The 19,474-nt window shown below is 38.4% G+C and overlaps 1 protein-coding gene across 3 annotated transcripts in view; it reads right to left on the bottom strand.

Annotated features, from left to right (window-relative positions):
* Positions 1-18,317, bottom strand: part of LOC124775022 (RNA-binding protein lark) — a 38,955-nt gene extending 20,638 nt beyond the window's left edge. For 2 of the 3 annotated variants that reach the window (XM_047249785.1, XM_047249787.1), the window contains exons 1-5: positions 18,164-18,317; positions 17,331-17,491; positions 3,809-4,045; positions 3,583-3,725; positions 2,044-2,088 (exon numbers count right to left, since the gene is read on the bottom strand). In XM_047249785.1, the coding sequence (XP_047105741.1) occupies positions 2,044-2,088; positions 3,583-3,725; positions 3,809-4,045; positions 17,331-17,474 (569 nt within the window). In that variant the 5' untranslated portion in view covers positions 17,475-17,491; positions 18,164-18,317. Of the gene's footprint in view, positions 1-2,043; positions 2,089-3,582; positions 3,726-3,808; positions 4,046-17,330; positions 17,492-17,789; positions 17,856-18,163 lie in introns of those variants that run through there. The other variant, XM_047249786.1, reaches the window with a different exon arrangement.
* Positions 18,318-19,474: the final 1,157 nt, after the last annotated feature.

The following is a 19,474-nucleotide window of genomic DNA, read 5'->3' as shown; positions in this document are numbered from 1 at the left end:
GTAAGTTTTTACAGTCTGACAAATTTATGGATTTGTAGTTTTAGCTCGACGATGTCCACTATGGACAAATGGTAGTTACTGTTATTCTGAAGAAGGTTGGGTTATCCCAGTTGAAACCTAGGTAAATTCTAGGTAAACTGTTCAACTGAGGCCGTTCATTATTAAAACTAATATCTCAACTGTGCCTATCTGCATTCTTTACAGTAAGCAGCAATCCTTTTTTTCCTACACTGGTGATATTCTTATGTGAAATTTCCAGTCTTGTTAAGCCACTGAAATAAAATCCTTCAACCTGCATTACAACAACACCTCCCAGAAAAAAGCTACCACTTTTTTTGTTGCATACCTACAATCACCTGATGTCCAAAATGAGCAGGCATGGCATACTGGAATACGATTTTACCTTAAAGCTGACCTACAAAGGTCAGAGCCACCCTTAAGGCATTAGCAATAATCACTTAAAAGTGGTCCTACCATTCGTAAGACTTTCTTAAAATTCTAGTACATTGCAGACAACAGAAACCAGTTAAATAATAGTAGTATTAGATTTCTATTAAGTTGCACTGCTCTTATTCTATTCCAAAATGGTTAAAAATATGACTGTATTGCATGATGATTGAACAAATAGTGGCTAAGTTACCAGCTACAATGAAACCCCACATTAATACTTTTCAAGGGACTTGAAAAAATGGTGAAAATGTACCTGTAAAAGTTACGTATTGGATACCCCTTGCATTTTCGCACTTAATTTATATACATGTAATAGGTATCAACATACTTTAGTCAGGGACTTGTTTATTATCTAATAAAAACCACTGATATAACAGGAACTGATAATTGGGAACTAGAAACATTTGACTCAATTTCATATGTCAATCTATGTATTTGGAACACCTGCAGTTGTCATTCATTATATAAATAATGAAACACTGCATCAGTTAAGTATTTTTTTCATGCTCAGCACAGTACATTTCGAGAGTTTTTTCTTGATGTCAAGTGCAAATATTTATATGAGCATTTTGTGTGGTGTTTGCATATGTGTTGTTCAGCACCACTTTAACTGTAGTCATCTTTTTGAGGTTATCAGGTACTGTGCTTCTCAGTTATGTAGGAAACCACACACATGCAAACTATCACTCACATTGTTTTTGTGTAACATCACAAAAAAAACAAAAAACAAAAAAATGTATATGTACATACTACACTTAACAAGAATAAATTCTTGAAACACTTTTGCCCAGCATGAAAATATATGTAACTCACACTGTGTTTCAAAACAAAAACATTTCAGCAACACAAACTGAATGAAGGTGTCACCTAGCACTACAAGTGGCCAAAAGAAGAGACATGATGAATATGATCCAGAGGTGTGGTGATTAGAACAATCACAAAACTGCATACACTGTACGGGCAGTTTGGAAATGGTTTTGATTGGCCATATCTTTACTCAAACGAACCTAGCTACTCCCATCAGCCACCACACAGTGTTTGGCAGCATCATGAGATATGGCATGAATTGTCCCAACTTTTACACATTTACTGGTTTTAATTCGTCCAGTAGAGCACCCTGGTATCAAGGAACTTTATCACATTATGCTTGTTAACACTACTTGACAGCAAACATCATGTGAGTGTCATTTTACGTCAGCCTTTTCTCCGCAAACATTTTTATGAAAAGTGTAAATCGCGGGAAATTTATAAATATGTTGACGCAAAATTGAGTGCAAAGTAACATTGTTGACACAGGAAATTTGACAGGAGAGATAAAAAATTTCGCAAATGGGGGAAAACGCTAATTTCGGAAATGTGAAAGTGGGGTTTATATTGTGTTTTAATGAGGAGAAATTAATGCAAAATAATTTCAAATAATTTCTATGTCCAGAATTGTGGATTATGCAATCTCAAAACACAAATGAACTGCATCTGAAACATTTTCACTTCAAAACTAAGGAGGTGGTACCTTATGCCAAAACTAGAAGTAGCCATAAACCAACTTAGAGATGAACAGCCTCATTACATAGTAGTTTAACACAAACTACTTACCCAGCTTTAGGACACTCCTTAGACCAGTGACCACCTCTTCCACACCTGCAAAATTACAGTACTATTTGTAATTTTACACTGTGCAAACATGACTTCATTATTTTTACATCCAGCAGCTACAAGAAAGCAATGTAATACTTAGGATGTTCCAGCATAGCAGTTATTTACTGAAAGTTGATTAAATTTTCAGGATTTGTTAATGCAAAATCTTTACTACATTTAAAAACACAACACACAATGAACTTTCAGAATTGTATACCATGAGGCATCTCAGACTGCCTCTTCCCGAATCTTTTTAATGGACTAAAATACATTGTGCACTGAAACAGTGAAAATAGTTTCACATACCTAAAGGGGTAAGGAAAGAGGCAGTGCATTTCTAGTGCTAAAATTTAAACCATTGTCAAAATGTTTAATTTTCTTCCTAAATTACAATTTTTGTGGAAGTGGTATTTTGGATCTGAGATTGTGACTATATTCTTCCATCTGTTTCAAAACATGTCTGTGTGCTGCTCTCATTGGCTGTGTAGAAACTGCAGCTAACATCCTCTCTTTCATGTCTAAATCACTGGCTGCATAGAAGCAGCACCTGACATCCCTTTTCTTTCTATCATACCTCATGGTAAACAATGACAACACACTGGCATCTACCCTATTTTTTTCTTCCCAGTTCTTGATATCTTCTGCTTCACTGCCTCCCTGACAAAGATCTTTATGGTATAGACAGCCTGTCTTCTGTCAACAGATGATCTAGCAATACAGTTCTACATGTAAACTGCAACCTGAGTGTGCATCATCAGGTTATCAGTGTAGACACCAATGGCACAAAAGTACATGGTTAGGTTCTTGGCTTGATGGGTTAAGCAACATGTAATTACAACTTGGAAAGGGTCTGATACTACATTCATATTAAGGAAAGTAAGCACATGAAATGCATCTTTTAAAGGATTTGTATTTCCTACATTGCGACAGTCAATAAAAAATATCAAACGTGCTTAGAATTTTCACTGTTCCAGAAGGAGAAAATAACCAGTTGAGATCCAATTTGATCAACATACAGTTCAGCTGTCCATTACACTATATATTACATAAAAACTCATTTTGTGCCAATCCCAATAAAAGTTATGACATTTTAATTATATTCTCATATAAAGTTAGACCCAATTAAGCACATCTGAATTAATATATTAATGCTGGTGAGGACCTGGACATAAATCCATTCAAAATTGAATTCGGTTTCAGGAAAGTTTATGGTTATACATGAAGAATATGCTAGAAACACATCTGGCTTAATGAAATTAATTTTCAGTATGGAATATTCGGATTCCTTTAGCATGTTTTAAAAGCAAGTTTATTGCCAGAAGCAATACACGACATTTAACATTACAGTTTAACTGAGATATCCATTTAAATTAGCTCAAAGATGTGAAAGTAACCACAGTTGAAATGGCTGTCCTTGTCTGTGTTACGTTATGCTAGGTAATATTTGCATATCCACTATCATACAATGCTTTATTAAGAAATTCAAAAATGATTTACCTGTAACACTGCTCAGGATCTCCCATTCCCGGTCGCTGACGAACCCTACTCGTGGACACCTGGACCTTCATTGGCTGCCCATCGACTATGTACCCATTCAACTCTTTAATGGCCAAGTTCACATTATCATTTGATTCAATATGCTGAAAAAAGTAAATAAAAATCTAGTCTCTAAACACTCAACAGTTTTAATTCATTCAATTACTATAGCAAGAGTCATACTCACCACAAAACCGTAATTTCTCACGATGTCACATTCCAGAACTGTTCCATACTTTGCAAACAATGCTCGCACCTGAGGTGCTTTTGTGTTGTCAGTTAGGTTTCCAACAAATATCTTTGTCGTTGGTGTCTGAGGTCCTTTGCGACTTGTTGCAGCTTCCACTTTTATCGCTTGTCCATGAACCAGGTACCCATTTAGATTCTGAATTGCATCACGTCCACCTTCTTCATGTTCCATATGCTACAATACAAATTCCCATTAGTTATAAAAGTATAGGGTCAGGTGGAATAGTTTTAAACTAGGGTTAATTGGCAATAAGTACAAAAAATAGAGGGAAACATTCCACGTAGGAAATATATCTTTGTTTTTAGATATATATTTCCTACGTGGAATGTTTCCCTCTATTATAACCATATCATTAATTTGAACCCAACAATCATGTTTGTTACTGTCGCTGTTGCATCTCGAAATCTTTCCTGTCGTCTTATTTTCTCTTTATTTTCTCGTTCTGCGTTTACCAGTAGTCTCACTTTCTATTCACCTTCCCTTTTTACCGTAATACAAATTTATCCCGCCTATATATACTCTATAATACGTAACCCACTTCCAAACCATAACCAAAAAATTTTTATTTTGCGCTTTCAACAATACCGCTAACCGTTTCTAGTTCAATAACAGCTGCCTTCACGTATTAAACAACCATTTCGGCTAGTTCTAATAACTTTTACTTTATTTCCACTTCCGTTTTTCGTACATCACTGATCATTTTTAGCCGCTCTCCACAGGTTTTAACGTCATTATTTACAATTGTTAGCCCCATTTTCGTAATCTTTCACCACAACACCACGCCTTTTAATACATTTACACGTTTTTTCGAAATTTTCCCGAATTTCTCCGTCCTTTAACGTGTTTTAGCGGCAACACAACCACCTAACCTTCATGCACATCTCTGTCTACCAACCCAAGTTCACCACAGGATCAACTTAACCAACACTTTTTCACATTTTTTCATACCAGATCTCCAGTTATTTTCTAGTTCACCCTTATCTCTCCCCATATATTTTTATCTTTCATTTTCATTTCAACCTCATCTTACACTTTCCACCTTCTAATACCATGTCACCCTCACAACACCCCCACAACGACCCCATTAAGTTTTATTTACATTCCCTCCGCAAACATGCCTTCACCCTAGCCAGATTACGCTCGCATATTTTATTTTCTCAGGCTTGTCTGACATTTGGCATAACCCCCAAAGGCCTCACACTTAAAGTTCCCATCTCTGGCTGCAACCCTTCTTTCCATCAGTCCCTATACCAGTTCCAAACTGAACAATCCACTGCCCTCACCCACCTAATCCTTCACCTACACATCAACTCAGCCAATGAACACACCCGTCAACTCCTATCCTTAATAAAAGTCCTCAATCTTTCCTCTCCCACATCCACACCGGCTATTCAGAGCATCCTCCTACAGGCCAACCGCAAATTAGAGCAGCATGCCACCCTTCACCTCAAGAAACTATCCAATCTCCTGGTTTCCCACCTCCGGAAAGGCAACTCACTCACCCTTCACAACCTTTCCAGCAAACCTCAACCACCTCTCATTGCACACAAACCCAGTCTCTCCCATCTACTCAGTCTCCCACTTCCAGCTCCACTCCCTCCAAAACCTCAAAATTCCAAGCAACACAATCTGGCACCACAACACCCTAATTCAGTAGTTAACCTTTCCTCCAAACCTCTCTCCCAATCTGAAACCTCTGTCCTATCCAAAGACCTCACCTTCAGCCCCACTCCCAGATTCAACCAAACAGCCCTCGTCAAAGATTTACTGTCCTACACTTGTACTCTCTGCTGGAAGTATCACTTTGCCACGAAGAAAAATGATCCTAATCCTACCCCTAATGATCCAACTCCCCAAGACACTATCCAAATTGAACCCTGCCTGGAACAGTTCCGTCCTCCGTCACAGCGGGACCCTAAAAAAAAGGTGGATGGATATGTGTGTGTGTGTGTGCGCGAGTGTATACCCGTCCTTGTTTCACCCTAAGGTAAGTCTTTCCGCTCCCGGGATTGGAATGACTCCTTACCCTCTCCCTTAAAACCCACATCCTTTCGTCTTTCCCTCTCCTTCCCTCTTTCCTGATGAGGCAACAGTTTGTTGCGAAAGCTTGAATTTTGTGTGTATGTTTGTGTTTGTTTGTGTGTCTGTCGACCTGCCAGCACTTTCATTTGGTAAGTCACATCATCTTTGTTTTTAGATATATATATATATATATAAATAGAGGGAAACATTCCACGTGGGAAAAATTTATCAAAAAACAAAGATGATGTGACTTACCAAATGACAGTGCTGGCAGGTCGACAGACACACAAACAAACACACAAAATTCAAGCTTTCGCAACAAACTGTTGCCTCATCAGGAAAGAGGGAAGGAGAGGGAAAGACGAAAGGATGTGGGTTTTAAGGGAGAGGGTAAGGAGTCATTCCAATCCCGGGAGCGGAAAGACTTACCTTAGGGGGGAAAAGGCCGGGTATACGCGCGCGCGCACGCACGCACGCACGCACGCACGCACGCACACACAAACTCTGTCTTTAAATATGTCTGCTTGTGTCAGTATATGTGTGGATGGATATGTGTGTCCCCATCAATGAGTTCGAAAGCATCGTTGATGCGAGCTCGCAGTTCTGGCACATTTCTTGGTAGAGGAGGTTTAAACACTGAATCTTTCACATAACCCCACAGAAAGTAATCACATGGGTTAAGTCGGGAGAGCGTGGAGGCCATGACATGAATTGCTGATCATGATCTCCACCACGACCGATCCATCGGTTTTCCAATCTCCTGTTTAAGAAACCTGATGTGCGGTTTCAGCCGAACAAAACTTTATGAGTTTTTCTACGTATCTGTAGTGTGTCGTGACCGTATGTCAATGAATGAAGCTACAGTAAATTTATGAAATCGCTTCAATCATTTGTAATAGCCCTGTACTTGTTCATAGCAACTCCAGTTAGTTCTGAATCCGGCTTGTTCGTGAGGCACGTGTTTTGTCTATCGTTGGGTACATCCTATTGTAGATCAGTCTCTCCAGCAACTTATACCAAATGCTCAATAATGCTATTGGGCAGTAGTTTGCAGGGTTTTCACCAGATTTCCCTGGTTTAAGGATAACCAGAGTAAGAGACATTCTAAATTCCTTCAGGATATCTCCAGTTTTTAGTATGTCATTAAGCCAGGTTCTTGCTATTGGTCCCAGATTTTTTATAAATTCAGGAAATATATTATCAGCTCCAGCTGCTTTCCATAGTTTGAGGGTTTTTATACCTTTGTTTACCTCCCTGATAATAAAAGGTTTTGAAAACTTTTCTTGAAGGGCTACCTCAACAAGGCTATGACTTAAGTCACATGCCTTGATATCAGGTCAATTCTGTTTTCCCACATCTAGAATAGCTGTTGGAAACCAACATCACACCTGGCTTAAATTCACAATTTCTGCGGGCTGCGCATTTCTTTCACCCAATCCTTTTTCCATGCCTGTATTTTTCTGTATCTTATTTTCCAATCTGTCGATTCCCCCTCCCCACCTGTCTACCATGTATAATGCACACAATGCTTTCCACCATTATTTGCTTATTACCCCCTCTTCCACCTTTAAACCCTCATGTTTCCAAATCTCATCCAGTGTAGGCACCAATGTCTGTCTTTATCCCATCTGATGAGTCTCCCATAACCCAGTTACTGAGTAACTCTTCTGTAACTTTCCCAATTTCCTAAAAGTTGTCAGTCTTCTGTCATTTCTTTTTATTTCCCTTTAACCCTTCTGCCATAAGAAGCCACTGGCTCCTAACGCTTGTGCATTACCACATCCTTTGCTTTTTCTCCTGCTACCACTTTGTGTGAAGACTTATATCTGCAATTGTGAATTTCAAAACATTGATTACTGTCACTGATATAAAGCAGGGTAATTGGGTATAGATATGAGTAAGGACAGCAATACAATACTAAACCATGACTGGTTCATTCTGGAGGACAAAGTCGAGGACCTACATTAAAGGATGTCCAGACTGCAGTAAACTTCGTGGGCTTGTGTACACACGATAGGAGCTTGAAAGCAAGTCTGAATACTGTTTTCTGTTGTGTTTCTAAGCTTTACCCATCAGTCTACTCTAGGTGGGTGGTGATTGATTTCCCTCTTTTTAAATATTGTTTCATCAAGGAGTTTCCACTATTGTTACAGATTAGAGTTACACATAAATGTGTCGCCAGCTTTACATTATACAAGTAAAGTAAAACATTATGGGAGTGCATAAGCTTACTGTGTTCAGAAAGCAACCATATACCACTCACCTAAATAACTTACACTTTTCAGAGCTTCCTAAATTAAAAAATTAAATCTGCCCCTTTAAACAGGATTAGCATAAAATTTTATTCCAACTTTATGCTTTCTTTAGGTTTTGATGTACCACTGGACAAATTATGACCCCGTCATCCTTGAGTTCTTCCTCCATACATCTAAGCTACACTGGTCATACAAAACTAAGGCAGAAATGTGATATCCATGACATGACAACTGAAGCTGTTTTACGGCAACATGTTAAAAAGTATTAATGGAAAACCCTAAAGATGATCATACTGGTAAGGCTTCCTATCAGGTGTTCAGAACTGCAACTCCAGTACTTCTTTGAAGAAATCTCTTACAATGAACTGCACAATTTGCAAAAATGTGTGAAAAGATAACAAATAATAAGGCTTTGTCCACAATTGTGACAAGTGGGCTTTTGTAGTGACCCATCTTGGTTTGAGCTTTTGCGTGGTGAGGGGGGATGGATGAAGTAGTGAACCAACACAACTGTTCTAGCCAGCTTTACATTATACAAGCAAAGTAAAACATTACGGGAGTGCATAAGCTTACTGTGTTCAGAAAGCAACCATTTCACATTTCCAGGACAGAACAGCCACCAGAGTGCATTAATTTTGTTCATGTGTTGTGTTACAAGGCCTGGCAAAGTACTGCAGGGCACAAACAGCATTAAGACACCGAAATATCACTGAAGGACACAGATGTTGCTGACCCATGAGAGGGAACGTTATCTGCAGCCGACAGTTCGATAGTAGTCTCATAGTGGGTCTCCAGATGACTGGCTGATCAATATTGCAATATCGAGACTTGTGGGGCATTGGCCTGTGGGGGGAAGGACTGCACAGGGCATTGAGAACAGGCATACTTGTCAAAGGTTTCCAAGACTACCACCACAACGGAGGTTTGCCAAATCCTAAAGCTCATTGTAACCACTTTTCACTCATTGTAACCCTAAACATCAGTCTGCCATCACAGAACAACTGATGGACTCTCGCATTTTGTGTCACCCCCACCACTTGACAAATATTAGCAGCAACTGAACTTTGGAATTATTATTCCATGCAGACTGCCATTAACACAGCAACACAAATGGCTGTTTTGGAGTGGTGCCAAGATCACGAAGCATAGATTGGTTGGTTGGCTTAAAAGAGGGGAAAGGGACCAAACTGAGGTAATCAGTCCCTTGTTCCGAATAAAATAATGCCATAAGTGTGAGAATAAAAGAAACGAGACAGAACTCAAAACAGAATGAAAGGAAAATCACAAGAACGACGTAGGGCAACAAACACGTAAATGGACAAAAGGGGACAAGGAAACTATAGAAATGGGATGAAAAGGAAACCATAGAAATGGGATGAAGACATTAAAACAACTAAGCAGATTATCTTGGCTGACTGACCATGAGAATCCACAAAGCTTAGACTGCACATGAATGTTGTTACTGTGCATTCAGCAATGGGTCACAGTTCTGCACTACCCAGCGTTACCATCATCGTTGTTTATGTTCGTGACATGGGGAAACATCACATCTTTCCCAAGTACCAAAGAGGCACAACATTATTCCTAACACCATGATGTAAGGAGACAATCACAGACTTCAGGTCACAGCTGACTGATCAGGTGAACTGACAGCACAACATCCTCCAGTGTTATCCCTCCGAGACAGTACAGAGCGATTTTTCAACAAAGCAACAGCAGTTCACAAGTGGCACCTGTGTGTATGACCTGTGTGCGTGATAGGTTACTCCTGCGGTCAATGAGACTCCCAAAAGTGAATGTGTGATACTAGCTGACAAATCGACCCCAATGCCAGTACCTCAGTTGTGGGTCAGCTTGTAGCAAGGGAGGATATAACAGTTTCAGACACACTTCCCAATCCAATCAGTGCATGCATTTAGGCCAGAGTGTGTGCAATTCAGTTGTTAAGTGGCCTCTTATTTCCAAGTTTATTGTAAATTTAAAAATTTTGTAAGCATTGAAATAAAATCACATACCCTGTCAACCTGTTACATTGTTTCCTTCACCCTTTAAAGGTGCTTAACCTTTTCCAGAAACAGCTTTCCATATCTAAGGAGTCCAAATGAAATTAATTTTTCAATATTCCATTGATGTATGCAAGGCTTAGCTATGTACTTTTGAGCTTATGTTAAATGAGAGTTACTATGGGATGGAGTGACATTTATCATTGATTTAAAATTTTTTTCTTCCAATCGGGTTAGGCTTAATTATTTTAAGTGAAATTCAGCATATAGCTAATAAGATGTGAAGCACCAGAAAAAAATGTGTTCTACCTTTCCTCCTTAACAGAGGACCAGAAAACTGATTGTCTCTTACTTCTTTAGGTTAGACTAATCACACGTATTTTTCTCATAAATACATAGTACAGTTTTACCTTCCATTCAGGAGTATACAGTCCCACAGAAAGAGGTGAAATTTTAATGAAGTTTTATATTACACTACACCTAACAGTGATAGTTGTTAATGGGGTTTCCTCAACATACTTTCAAGTTACTGATCAACTTTTAATTCGATATCCATCTTCACATTAGCTGGAGATTAATTACCCAGCAGAACTGTTTAGTTAATCTCATCCCAATTCATGTGGGCTACCACCATAGTTTCAATGTTATTTGAAACAGTTTTTAACATATGGAGTAATTATAGACACCACCATAATCATTCAGGAAAATTGTTCATAAATCATTCCAGTGTTGGTTTACCCCTACAACACTGTAAATGTATGTCATCAGTTGGAATCAAAGGTAATTAACCCAACAGCAGAGTTTGTATTTTACTGTCTTAAATTGCAAAAATAACCTGTTTAAATTAAGCAAAATAATTCCTTCAAGTTGATGTCAAGACTTCTCAATTTTTTTTCTAATTACCCTACATGAACATCTATCAACATATCTACAATTACTCCCCAACTGCCTATCAGCCAATGAGCTCCAAAGAGAAAAATACACAGAGGGTGTCCAGAAAGTAGGGATGAACATAAAAGTTCTACAGAACATATGAAAGTAATTCAAAATGTAATTTTTTTTATTAGACACATGAAGCTGCTTCTCCCACTTCAGCATGAAATATTGTATCTCCTTATTACCACCCATGGCTGCAGAGCAACAAGCAATGTGTTCATTGAAGATCTCGATGACACGTTCACAAACATTTGTTGGTATGCTGTTAATAACCCTTTTAATTTCATTCTTTAATTGTGTTTTGTGGTTTGTTCACTTACACTTCTGACTTCACAAATACAAACAAAAAAAGTAACAAGGTGTAAGATCACATGATCTGGCAGGCCATTCCTTGTTGCCATAGAAAGAGAATTTTTTGTGGAAACTTGGCATTCAGCAGAGCAATCATTTAACAGGATGTAACATGTTGCACCATCTTGTTGAAACCAAAATTGTCATTTTTATCATGTTTTGGTAAAGGTCACTGTTTGGTGACAACAGCTGCCTCATTTTCGAAGCACAGGCCGATTACTCCTGCCCAGAACCCACATCGCCATCACTCGTGGATCTCAGTTACCCCTAATTCTACAGTTCTGATGATGTAGCCACTGAGGTAGGGGGAAAAAAGTTCTTTTGGGAAGTTTTCATTCTCCGCTTGTCGAGCCAATATCCATAGAGCATACCGCAGTCCCCATGATTTGCAAGCTTCAACTCCTGTGCAAGTTGATTACTGTACGCATGCATTATCAGATCTTTTGAAATGATTTCATGCAGTGAACTTTGTGATAAATTCAGTTGTTGGTCTTGTCAGCCAACAGATCTTCTGGGCCTATAGTTACACTGTCATGCCCAACAACATTTTCTTGTGTTCGAACAGAACGCGGTAATCCTGCTTTCTTAATGCTTGAAACAGGACCTGTGGCCTGAGACTTCTGGACCAACTGTCCAACTCATGATTTGGGCGGAGCAGCATTATGTCCAAGTGTCACATGCAACTCATGAACAGATGACATGGGACTTCTGCAGTTTTTTAAATAATGTTATCACTTTGATACATTGCTTTGTTATCTGCTCCATGATGAAAGTAACATCAATGCACACCAAACACACAAGCCATTAGGCTACTAATGGAGAGCATTGCAGATAAAACATGAAAAAACCACAGCTGGCACAAAATTCGAATCTGTCCTTACTTCCTGGACACCCATTATAAAGAATAGATGCTGTGTCAAAAATGAACCTCTACCACAAGCAACACTACTGATCAGTCTTACCATATCTTGTCAACTCAGAACCAGATAACCTATAAACTAAACACAGCCCTCTGGCTGAGCTACTGTGGAAAACCAGTATCACACTATTGTTCAGTTTCAGGCAATTTAATGAAATGGAGTGGGAGCAGCAGGATTTTCCAGCCACCTCTTTTACAGATACTTCATCCAATCCAAAGTCTCTCTTATGTCACTATTATGATAAAGTTGAGGGGATATAACAAGCAATGAGCACTAGATTACAATGTTGTTGTTGTGGTCTTCAGTCCTGAGACTGATTTGATGCAGCTCATGCCACTCTATCCTGTGCAAGCTGCTTCATCTCCCAGTACCAACTGCAACCTACATCCTTCTGAATCTGCTTAGGGTATTCATCCCTTGGTCTCTCTCTACGATTTTAACCCTCCACACTGCCCTCCAATACTAAACTGGTGATCCCTTGATGCCTCAGAACATATCCTATTTAAAACTTTTTACACAAACTTTAAAATAAGTGCTCTGGTGCTAAATTTTAGTTTTACAAGTCAAACTTGCTCAAATGAATTTATCAAATTCACACTAGTTTGAAGAACACTGTTTTATAATTGAGGACCTGAAACTGTCCAATAAGCAGCTAACCTAACCTACACTCCAGGCTACACAACACACCAGGCTCTCGGAATGATTATCAGTATCAATGGGGACATCACTGGCCAAAGCAAAATGAACTTCACTGTTCTCTACACAGGAAATTAATAGGACCACTATTAACAGACAATCTGCATTTCACACATTTCCAATAGTTTTGGTTTTCATCAAAATTTCTACTGCGCATTATGTAATTTCCCTTTTGCTGAATTGTTATAAGTGTCATGTGACTCATTTGACTCATGCCTGGGAGTTGTACCCTTATTAAGAACTGCACACACTGGAAAAGATGCACTTACCAAAGTGTCCATGACTTATCCAATGCATGCTGCTGCTGCTAACAGTTTGCATGATTAATGATGGGAAGTGCTCATGATCATCTTTATTTGGATATGGGTAGCCAATTTCACTCCTCATTTATTATTTCCTATGCTTTGTAAATGAGATTAGCTGGTATTATTCCCACTCTCAGAAATTTAAGCTGAGCTACTGCAACCACCCTAACCACCATCATGAGAAACATACAATGAAACAAACAAAAAATGAGTAGACACTCTTAAAAATTAGTGATGGTTAATCTCTCACTCCCCATTCAGAAAAGAAAATCAATATATTCATCCCACCAAAGTGAATCCTGCATCACCCATTTGGCTACAACCAACAATAAATAGCGATGGGAAAATTTCATGTGAATGTGATAACATGAAACCTCCAGCTTTTTTTTTACAAAATATTATGGAACAGTTTTCCACACTTCCATAAAAAAATCTGATATATTTGAAGACACCAGCTTACAGATTTTGGTATCAGTAGGTTTAAATTGAATCTTTACTGTTATTCTCAAGGCTGAGCCCTGTGCAAACTGATGCTTAGATGATGTGTCAACTTCAGCTGCCCAAGTCAACTTTCCTGGCACCATTGTATAACAAATCATAGGAAACCAATATTTTCAAGAGATCTTTGGTGCAGTACTTCAGCTTTGTAAACACGTAAACCAACATGGCACCTCTTTCGATTATGTTGTAACTTGTGCATTTTAATAGTTTACAAAATGTTGATGCTCTTTGCGTATTCTGTTTCTTTTATGACGTGACTTAAGATCCCTTAATGGTATATTCCTACGGATGTACATAAATGTTCACTTTATGATTAAGCAGGCAAATATGGTCAGTAATACTGAATAAAATGTTTGGTTTGAGGTGTATCGAGAAGCTTTAACAAAATTTTACAAATCCGCCTTGTGTGACAATGTTTTATGTATTTATGTTTCAGCACTTGTCTGGTACCTCCTCTAGGCTTGACATTAATTCTTAATTAGTGTTTATGTCTTAAATTTACAGAATGCCATTCTTTGGTAAATTACTGACATTGTGTTTTATCATTGTAACTTCCCAAATGCTTTGTATTTACTCAGGCAGTACAATATAGAAAATTTGTCTTCACAGATAACCTTATTAATTTTTTATACCATTTGAAGAAGCCATGAAAAATGTACTGTCCTCAGTTCTAGCACAATTTAAACTGCAGTTTAATTTCTGCAAGAAATATTTATTTATTCTTACTACCTTTCTGCAGTGCTGTGTGGATGGAAATCTGATTGGAAATGCTAGATAGCAGTATTGGGGAAAAAAGCCTGCTTCCGTATCTGGATAAAACATTTGCCCTAAGTACGATAACTCCATATGTCCTCACCAAACAACATGCTGCAGTACTGCACATGGTCATGTAATGCTCCAGTAGAGTAAAGTGGAATGTTTGACGTGTGCCGTCGGCTTTGGCCAGTGACGTAATGTTAATGACTGCTACCACGTCTATTGGTGCACATATTCACAGTATATGTTATTAATCGGTAAAACCATTGAATGTGATTGTAAAATAAATCTTGTTGTTGTTACAGATTGATCTGCAACTTTGCCCGATGTCTAGGTTAAGTTGGAAGGTGATGGATGTGAATTGGCAAAGCCAATGGAAGCAAGACAAAAAATCTTGTTGGGACACTGATCTGTACCTTAGCTCATCTGAAAAACGGCCCCAGTAACATCATGGAGGGCCACCATATTGTTTACAGCATGTCACACTTTTCTTATGCTGGTCAAAGCTAAACACTTAACCATTCCTCTCTACACACAGTACCCATGAAATTCCAAACAGAAATGCATCAAAGAGAGTATAAGTAGGCCAAACACCAAGCATGGACTTCCTATATCACAGCTGCACCATGTGCAGTAGCACCTGTTTTCTGGCATTCTCTGGCAACTGTTCAAACGAACCTATTTCAAACAATTCATGGGAAAATATTCTGAATGGTAGTTTGAGGGCTACTTTCAAACTTTTGACACAAGATCAATTACAATGTGTGAGAATGTGCGTTGAATTTCTTAAACCACAGAGCATTTGACTTGTACTGAAAACACACTGAGGCCAATCCACTGAGAAATTCCAAGCCCAGAAGACCATCCATTTAAAATTTTACTGGTACATTTGTGTCTGATATATCCTAAAGGATATCATCATGCAGAAAAAGGACCAACATTACACATGAAAGCTTGGCTTTCTTTGTAACTATTGTATATGTACATTAATTTACACACTGTTCACACTATTTAACAGTGATGTTGCTGTTGGCTGACTACAACCTGTGGCCTATGCTGAATATCTACTGTTACTGGCAGACGATTGACAAAAGTACATTGCAATCTCTATTTCAGCACTTCGGAACCTAATGTCCTGTATTTGGCAGAATTCTTATTTATAATTTCATAATACGAGAACACAAAGTGTACATGCTGTTGTGCACCAAAGACCATTAAAATACACGTTTTCACTGTGTTTCGTTTCATGAAGTGGCAGGAAGTTCTACATCACCAGTGTATTGAACTTTCACCAAAGGACTGGTAAGTTTCACAGCTCCAGGTGAAGGTACTGTCAATGCAGAAAACGTATTTTCATAGGGGCAATTCAGGATTTTCTTGTCCACCTATACACCTTGACACACACTTTAGTACAGATTATTTTAGAGTAGATTTGCCATGATGGATAACAAGTTTAGTCAGCATTTAGGAAAAATGTTTAAAGAGTACAGTATCTTGACCGCCATCTCCTGAAGGTAACAAAAATTTCATAAATTTGTTGCAACGCCGATGTCACAACCTTCACAATCTCCTCATCAATATCATTTGATAACCAATTTGCAGCAAAAGTAAAAAAGTAGCACTAGGTTGAACTAATTTGACAAAGCTAAGGAAAACGAATTATGGCTAACAGAGGGAGTACATCCGACTTCTTGTAGTACGGTGAAGGGAAGGTACTATCCCAGCATCTGTCTGGAGTGATTTTAAGGCAATCACAGAAAACCTACATCTGGATAACCGAACGCAAACTTCTGTTATCTATCCAAATGACAGTCCAGTGTGTCAACAAGTGTGCAACCTTATGACAAATCGAGCTACGTTTGATGAGCCAATGAGATTCTTATTCGTTATTTCCTTGGCTTTGTAAATGAGATTGGATGATACTTTAAATACCTGCAATCTACGGTATGCTCTTAGATACCCGCCTAACACCTCAAAAATCACAACACTCAGAAAAAAGGAACAGCCGAATACCTGTGCAACTCACTAGCTATTATATACTGCCAGCTGAATGGCTGTGACCAATAAATTGCCAACAGCTGCAAGTAACAGAAAAATCTAAAAGTTGCATACGTGAAATTTTAGGATGGACTCCAGCTGGTCTTATACTTACTGTCTAGAGCTGCCTACAGAAATAGTGTACGACACCACAGAATGCAAGTATACAGTAAGTTAAATAATATTCAATGGAAGCGCCGTTACATTGTCCGTGACCTCTGTTGCATGGCACCGTTGGTAACAGTTCGTGTGTTGAACGAGGGCAAGTGACCATGACAAATTACTTTTTTATAATTTTGTATTTTAAGCTGAGGTACTGTAAATCAACTCAGAAAAACAGTACCTGCAACAGCCAAGATTTTAAGAAAGTGATAATTGCGTGCAGTATACTATCACTCAGACCAACGAATAGTTGGAAACAAAATTATGCATATACAGCAAGTACCTTCAGTTCTTCCTCATGACTACAAACTATATACACTTCAGACTTACCTTAAATCGTTCCAGTTAAAGCCTCAAACTTGCAGATCGTAGAAAACCCATCCAATGCAAACACTTTTCATAGTACTATTTACAACTACTGAATTACAACAGCACTTGGTTCGAATGCATCAAATTTATGAACAGATTTTACTATACATTAGTGCTTAACTCAGCCACATAAATCTGATACTTACCACGAATCCATAATTCTTCACCACGTCACATTCTACGACTTTTCCATATTTTTCAAAAAGTGGCTTAATATCATCCACAGTAGTTTTGTCAGCCAAGTTGCCGACGAATATCTTGAATGTGCCTACACTACTGAAGCCTGGCATTTTGAGTGGCACCAGACCTGTAACAACAGTTTCAAAACATGTAATACAAGCCCAGGTTGTATTACCGTAACTCGAAATCTAAGAATGTTTTAATAGTGGAACCAATTTTACTCGGCGCGAAGTATATAAACTATACTAGCAAATACATTACCAAAATCGTAACATGCTATTCTATGCCTTCCGCGTTTGCCTTGCACGGTGCCGTAAACGCCATTCAAATTCCCACCCGGTGAAGTAACCTTACTGCCACAATTGCCAACGTAACATCACCAGCTACTAAACAATCATAATGCAACTCATCTTAACACAACTTACCCACTCATCTACCGATTTTGAATTAGAACTGCCTTACAATTTTCCAAAAACACACACCGTATCTCCAATGGCGTTCCTGTAGCATCCAGAACAATTAAAATGGCGCCTGCGGGGTAATGCCCTCAATAACGAAATTTTAAAATTGAAGATTACTACCTATACACATAAATGTAACTGCAGTTAACTCTCTAGCACTTCCACTCACATAACAGCAAAATCTAATCTTATAAATATTGATCATACTTCAAAATGCGGCCTACCGCTCCACCACGAGTATCACTGCCTACACGAATTACCAATTACAACACACTGACAAAAAGTAATAAACAAATTCAATAACATAAATATTCAATTCCATATAAAGAAACAGTTACCAGCTTATGAAACGCTAATACTCGGCAATATTTGAGTATCAGACCCAAACAAGACGATGCCGCAATGGCGCTTCCTCCTTCCACTACGTACAAGACACCAGAGGAGAAAATGGCGTAGTGACGACAGACAGCGTTCATCAATTTGAGCCAAAGATAAACTACAATCGAAGAGAAATATCCACACGAAACCAACTGCACATTAATACGCACCACGTAGAAACCATCTGAGCAGTTCTATTGACTGAATTGTTTCTAACAAAAAGGCAACAATATAAAAAGGACGTAAAAACTATATAAATGGCCAAGATACAGGCAGTTTTCACACATTAATTTACTCTGAGAGATGCACGGCGACCAAGACGACTAGCGAAACTCAGGCAAATTCATACTTGCCATTACGTCATGTCAAAACATTCAACAATGGGCCAACTGTACAATCTCGGGTTAAATCCAGTGGTAGCTAACCGAGGAATAGACTAACCACGGGATAACAAGTTGGAACAAGATGGCGACGAGTAAAATACGTTCAGTAAATAGTGTGCAAATAAAACTATGTAAATGCCAGTGTCTTGTGTGTAAAATGCAAAACGTTTTGCCAGAAATGTGTAAGTGCTTGCAGCGCTTATGCAACTAAACTAAAAAACGTACGTCCCATAACTACAAGTTGGAAAACAAAGCAGACTCGTACCGGTAATGAAGAGCATCAGACAACACTGTGTAATTACAGCACGAGATTTCGAGAAAAAATGAAATTATAGATGTGCTTAAACATGAAAACTGTGGCCTCTTGAAGAAACTTAAAACGCTGGAATCTAAAGTTAGTAAACTTCAACTCGCTACCCAGAAAAATGAATACAATGAACAGTGCAAAATTACGCGCGAAATGAGGAACAGAACAGTGATCGAAAAATGTAAGCAAACAGGCGAAACACATCAGAATGAGAACCTACAGTCCATAGTCGATAACTATTCGATAAAAAATGCGAAAAATCAACAAAGCTGAGCTGGTGGAAACAGTGTGAGTACTAAAAACAAATTGGAAAAGACGAGTGCAGGTATGAAAAACTGTTCTGTCTCATGTGGTTAAATTATTTATGTACTGAATCAATCTTACTGTTATGTAACATGTATTTGAAATTGCGCAGTAATGTACAAAGTAAGCTATATCCCATATCAAAAAATGTTTGATGGATGGATGCTTAACAAATAAATAAATAGACTTGGAGGTGCACTGTTCAATACCATTTCACTGCCCAGTTAATTTTTCCCAAAATAGCGTTCCTATTCAGTTTAGTTGGCAACAAGTTAAGA

This window comes from Schistocerca piceifrons, chromosome 2 (genome assembly GCF_021461385.2).
Source record: "Schistocerca piceifrons isolate TAMUIC-IGC-003096 chromosome 2, iqSchPice1.1, whole genome shotgun sequence".
NCBI classification, from domain to species: domain Eukaryota; kingdom Metazoa; phylum Arthropoda; class Insecta; order Orthoptera; family Acrididae; genus Schistocerca; species Schistocerca piceifrons.
The sequence above is the reverse complement of the archived record's forward strand: the minus strand, read 5'-3'. Positions and strand labels throughout refer to the sequence as shown.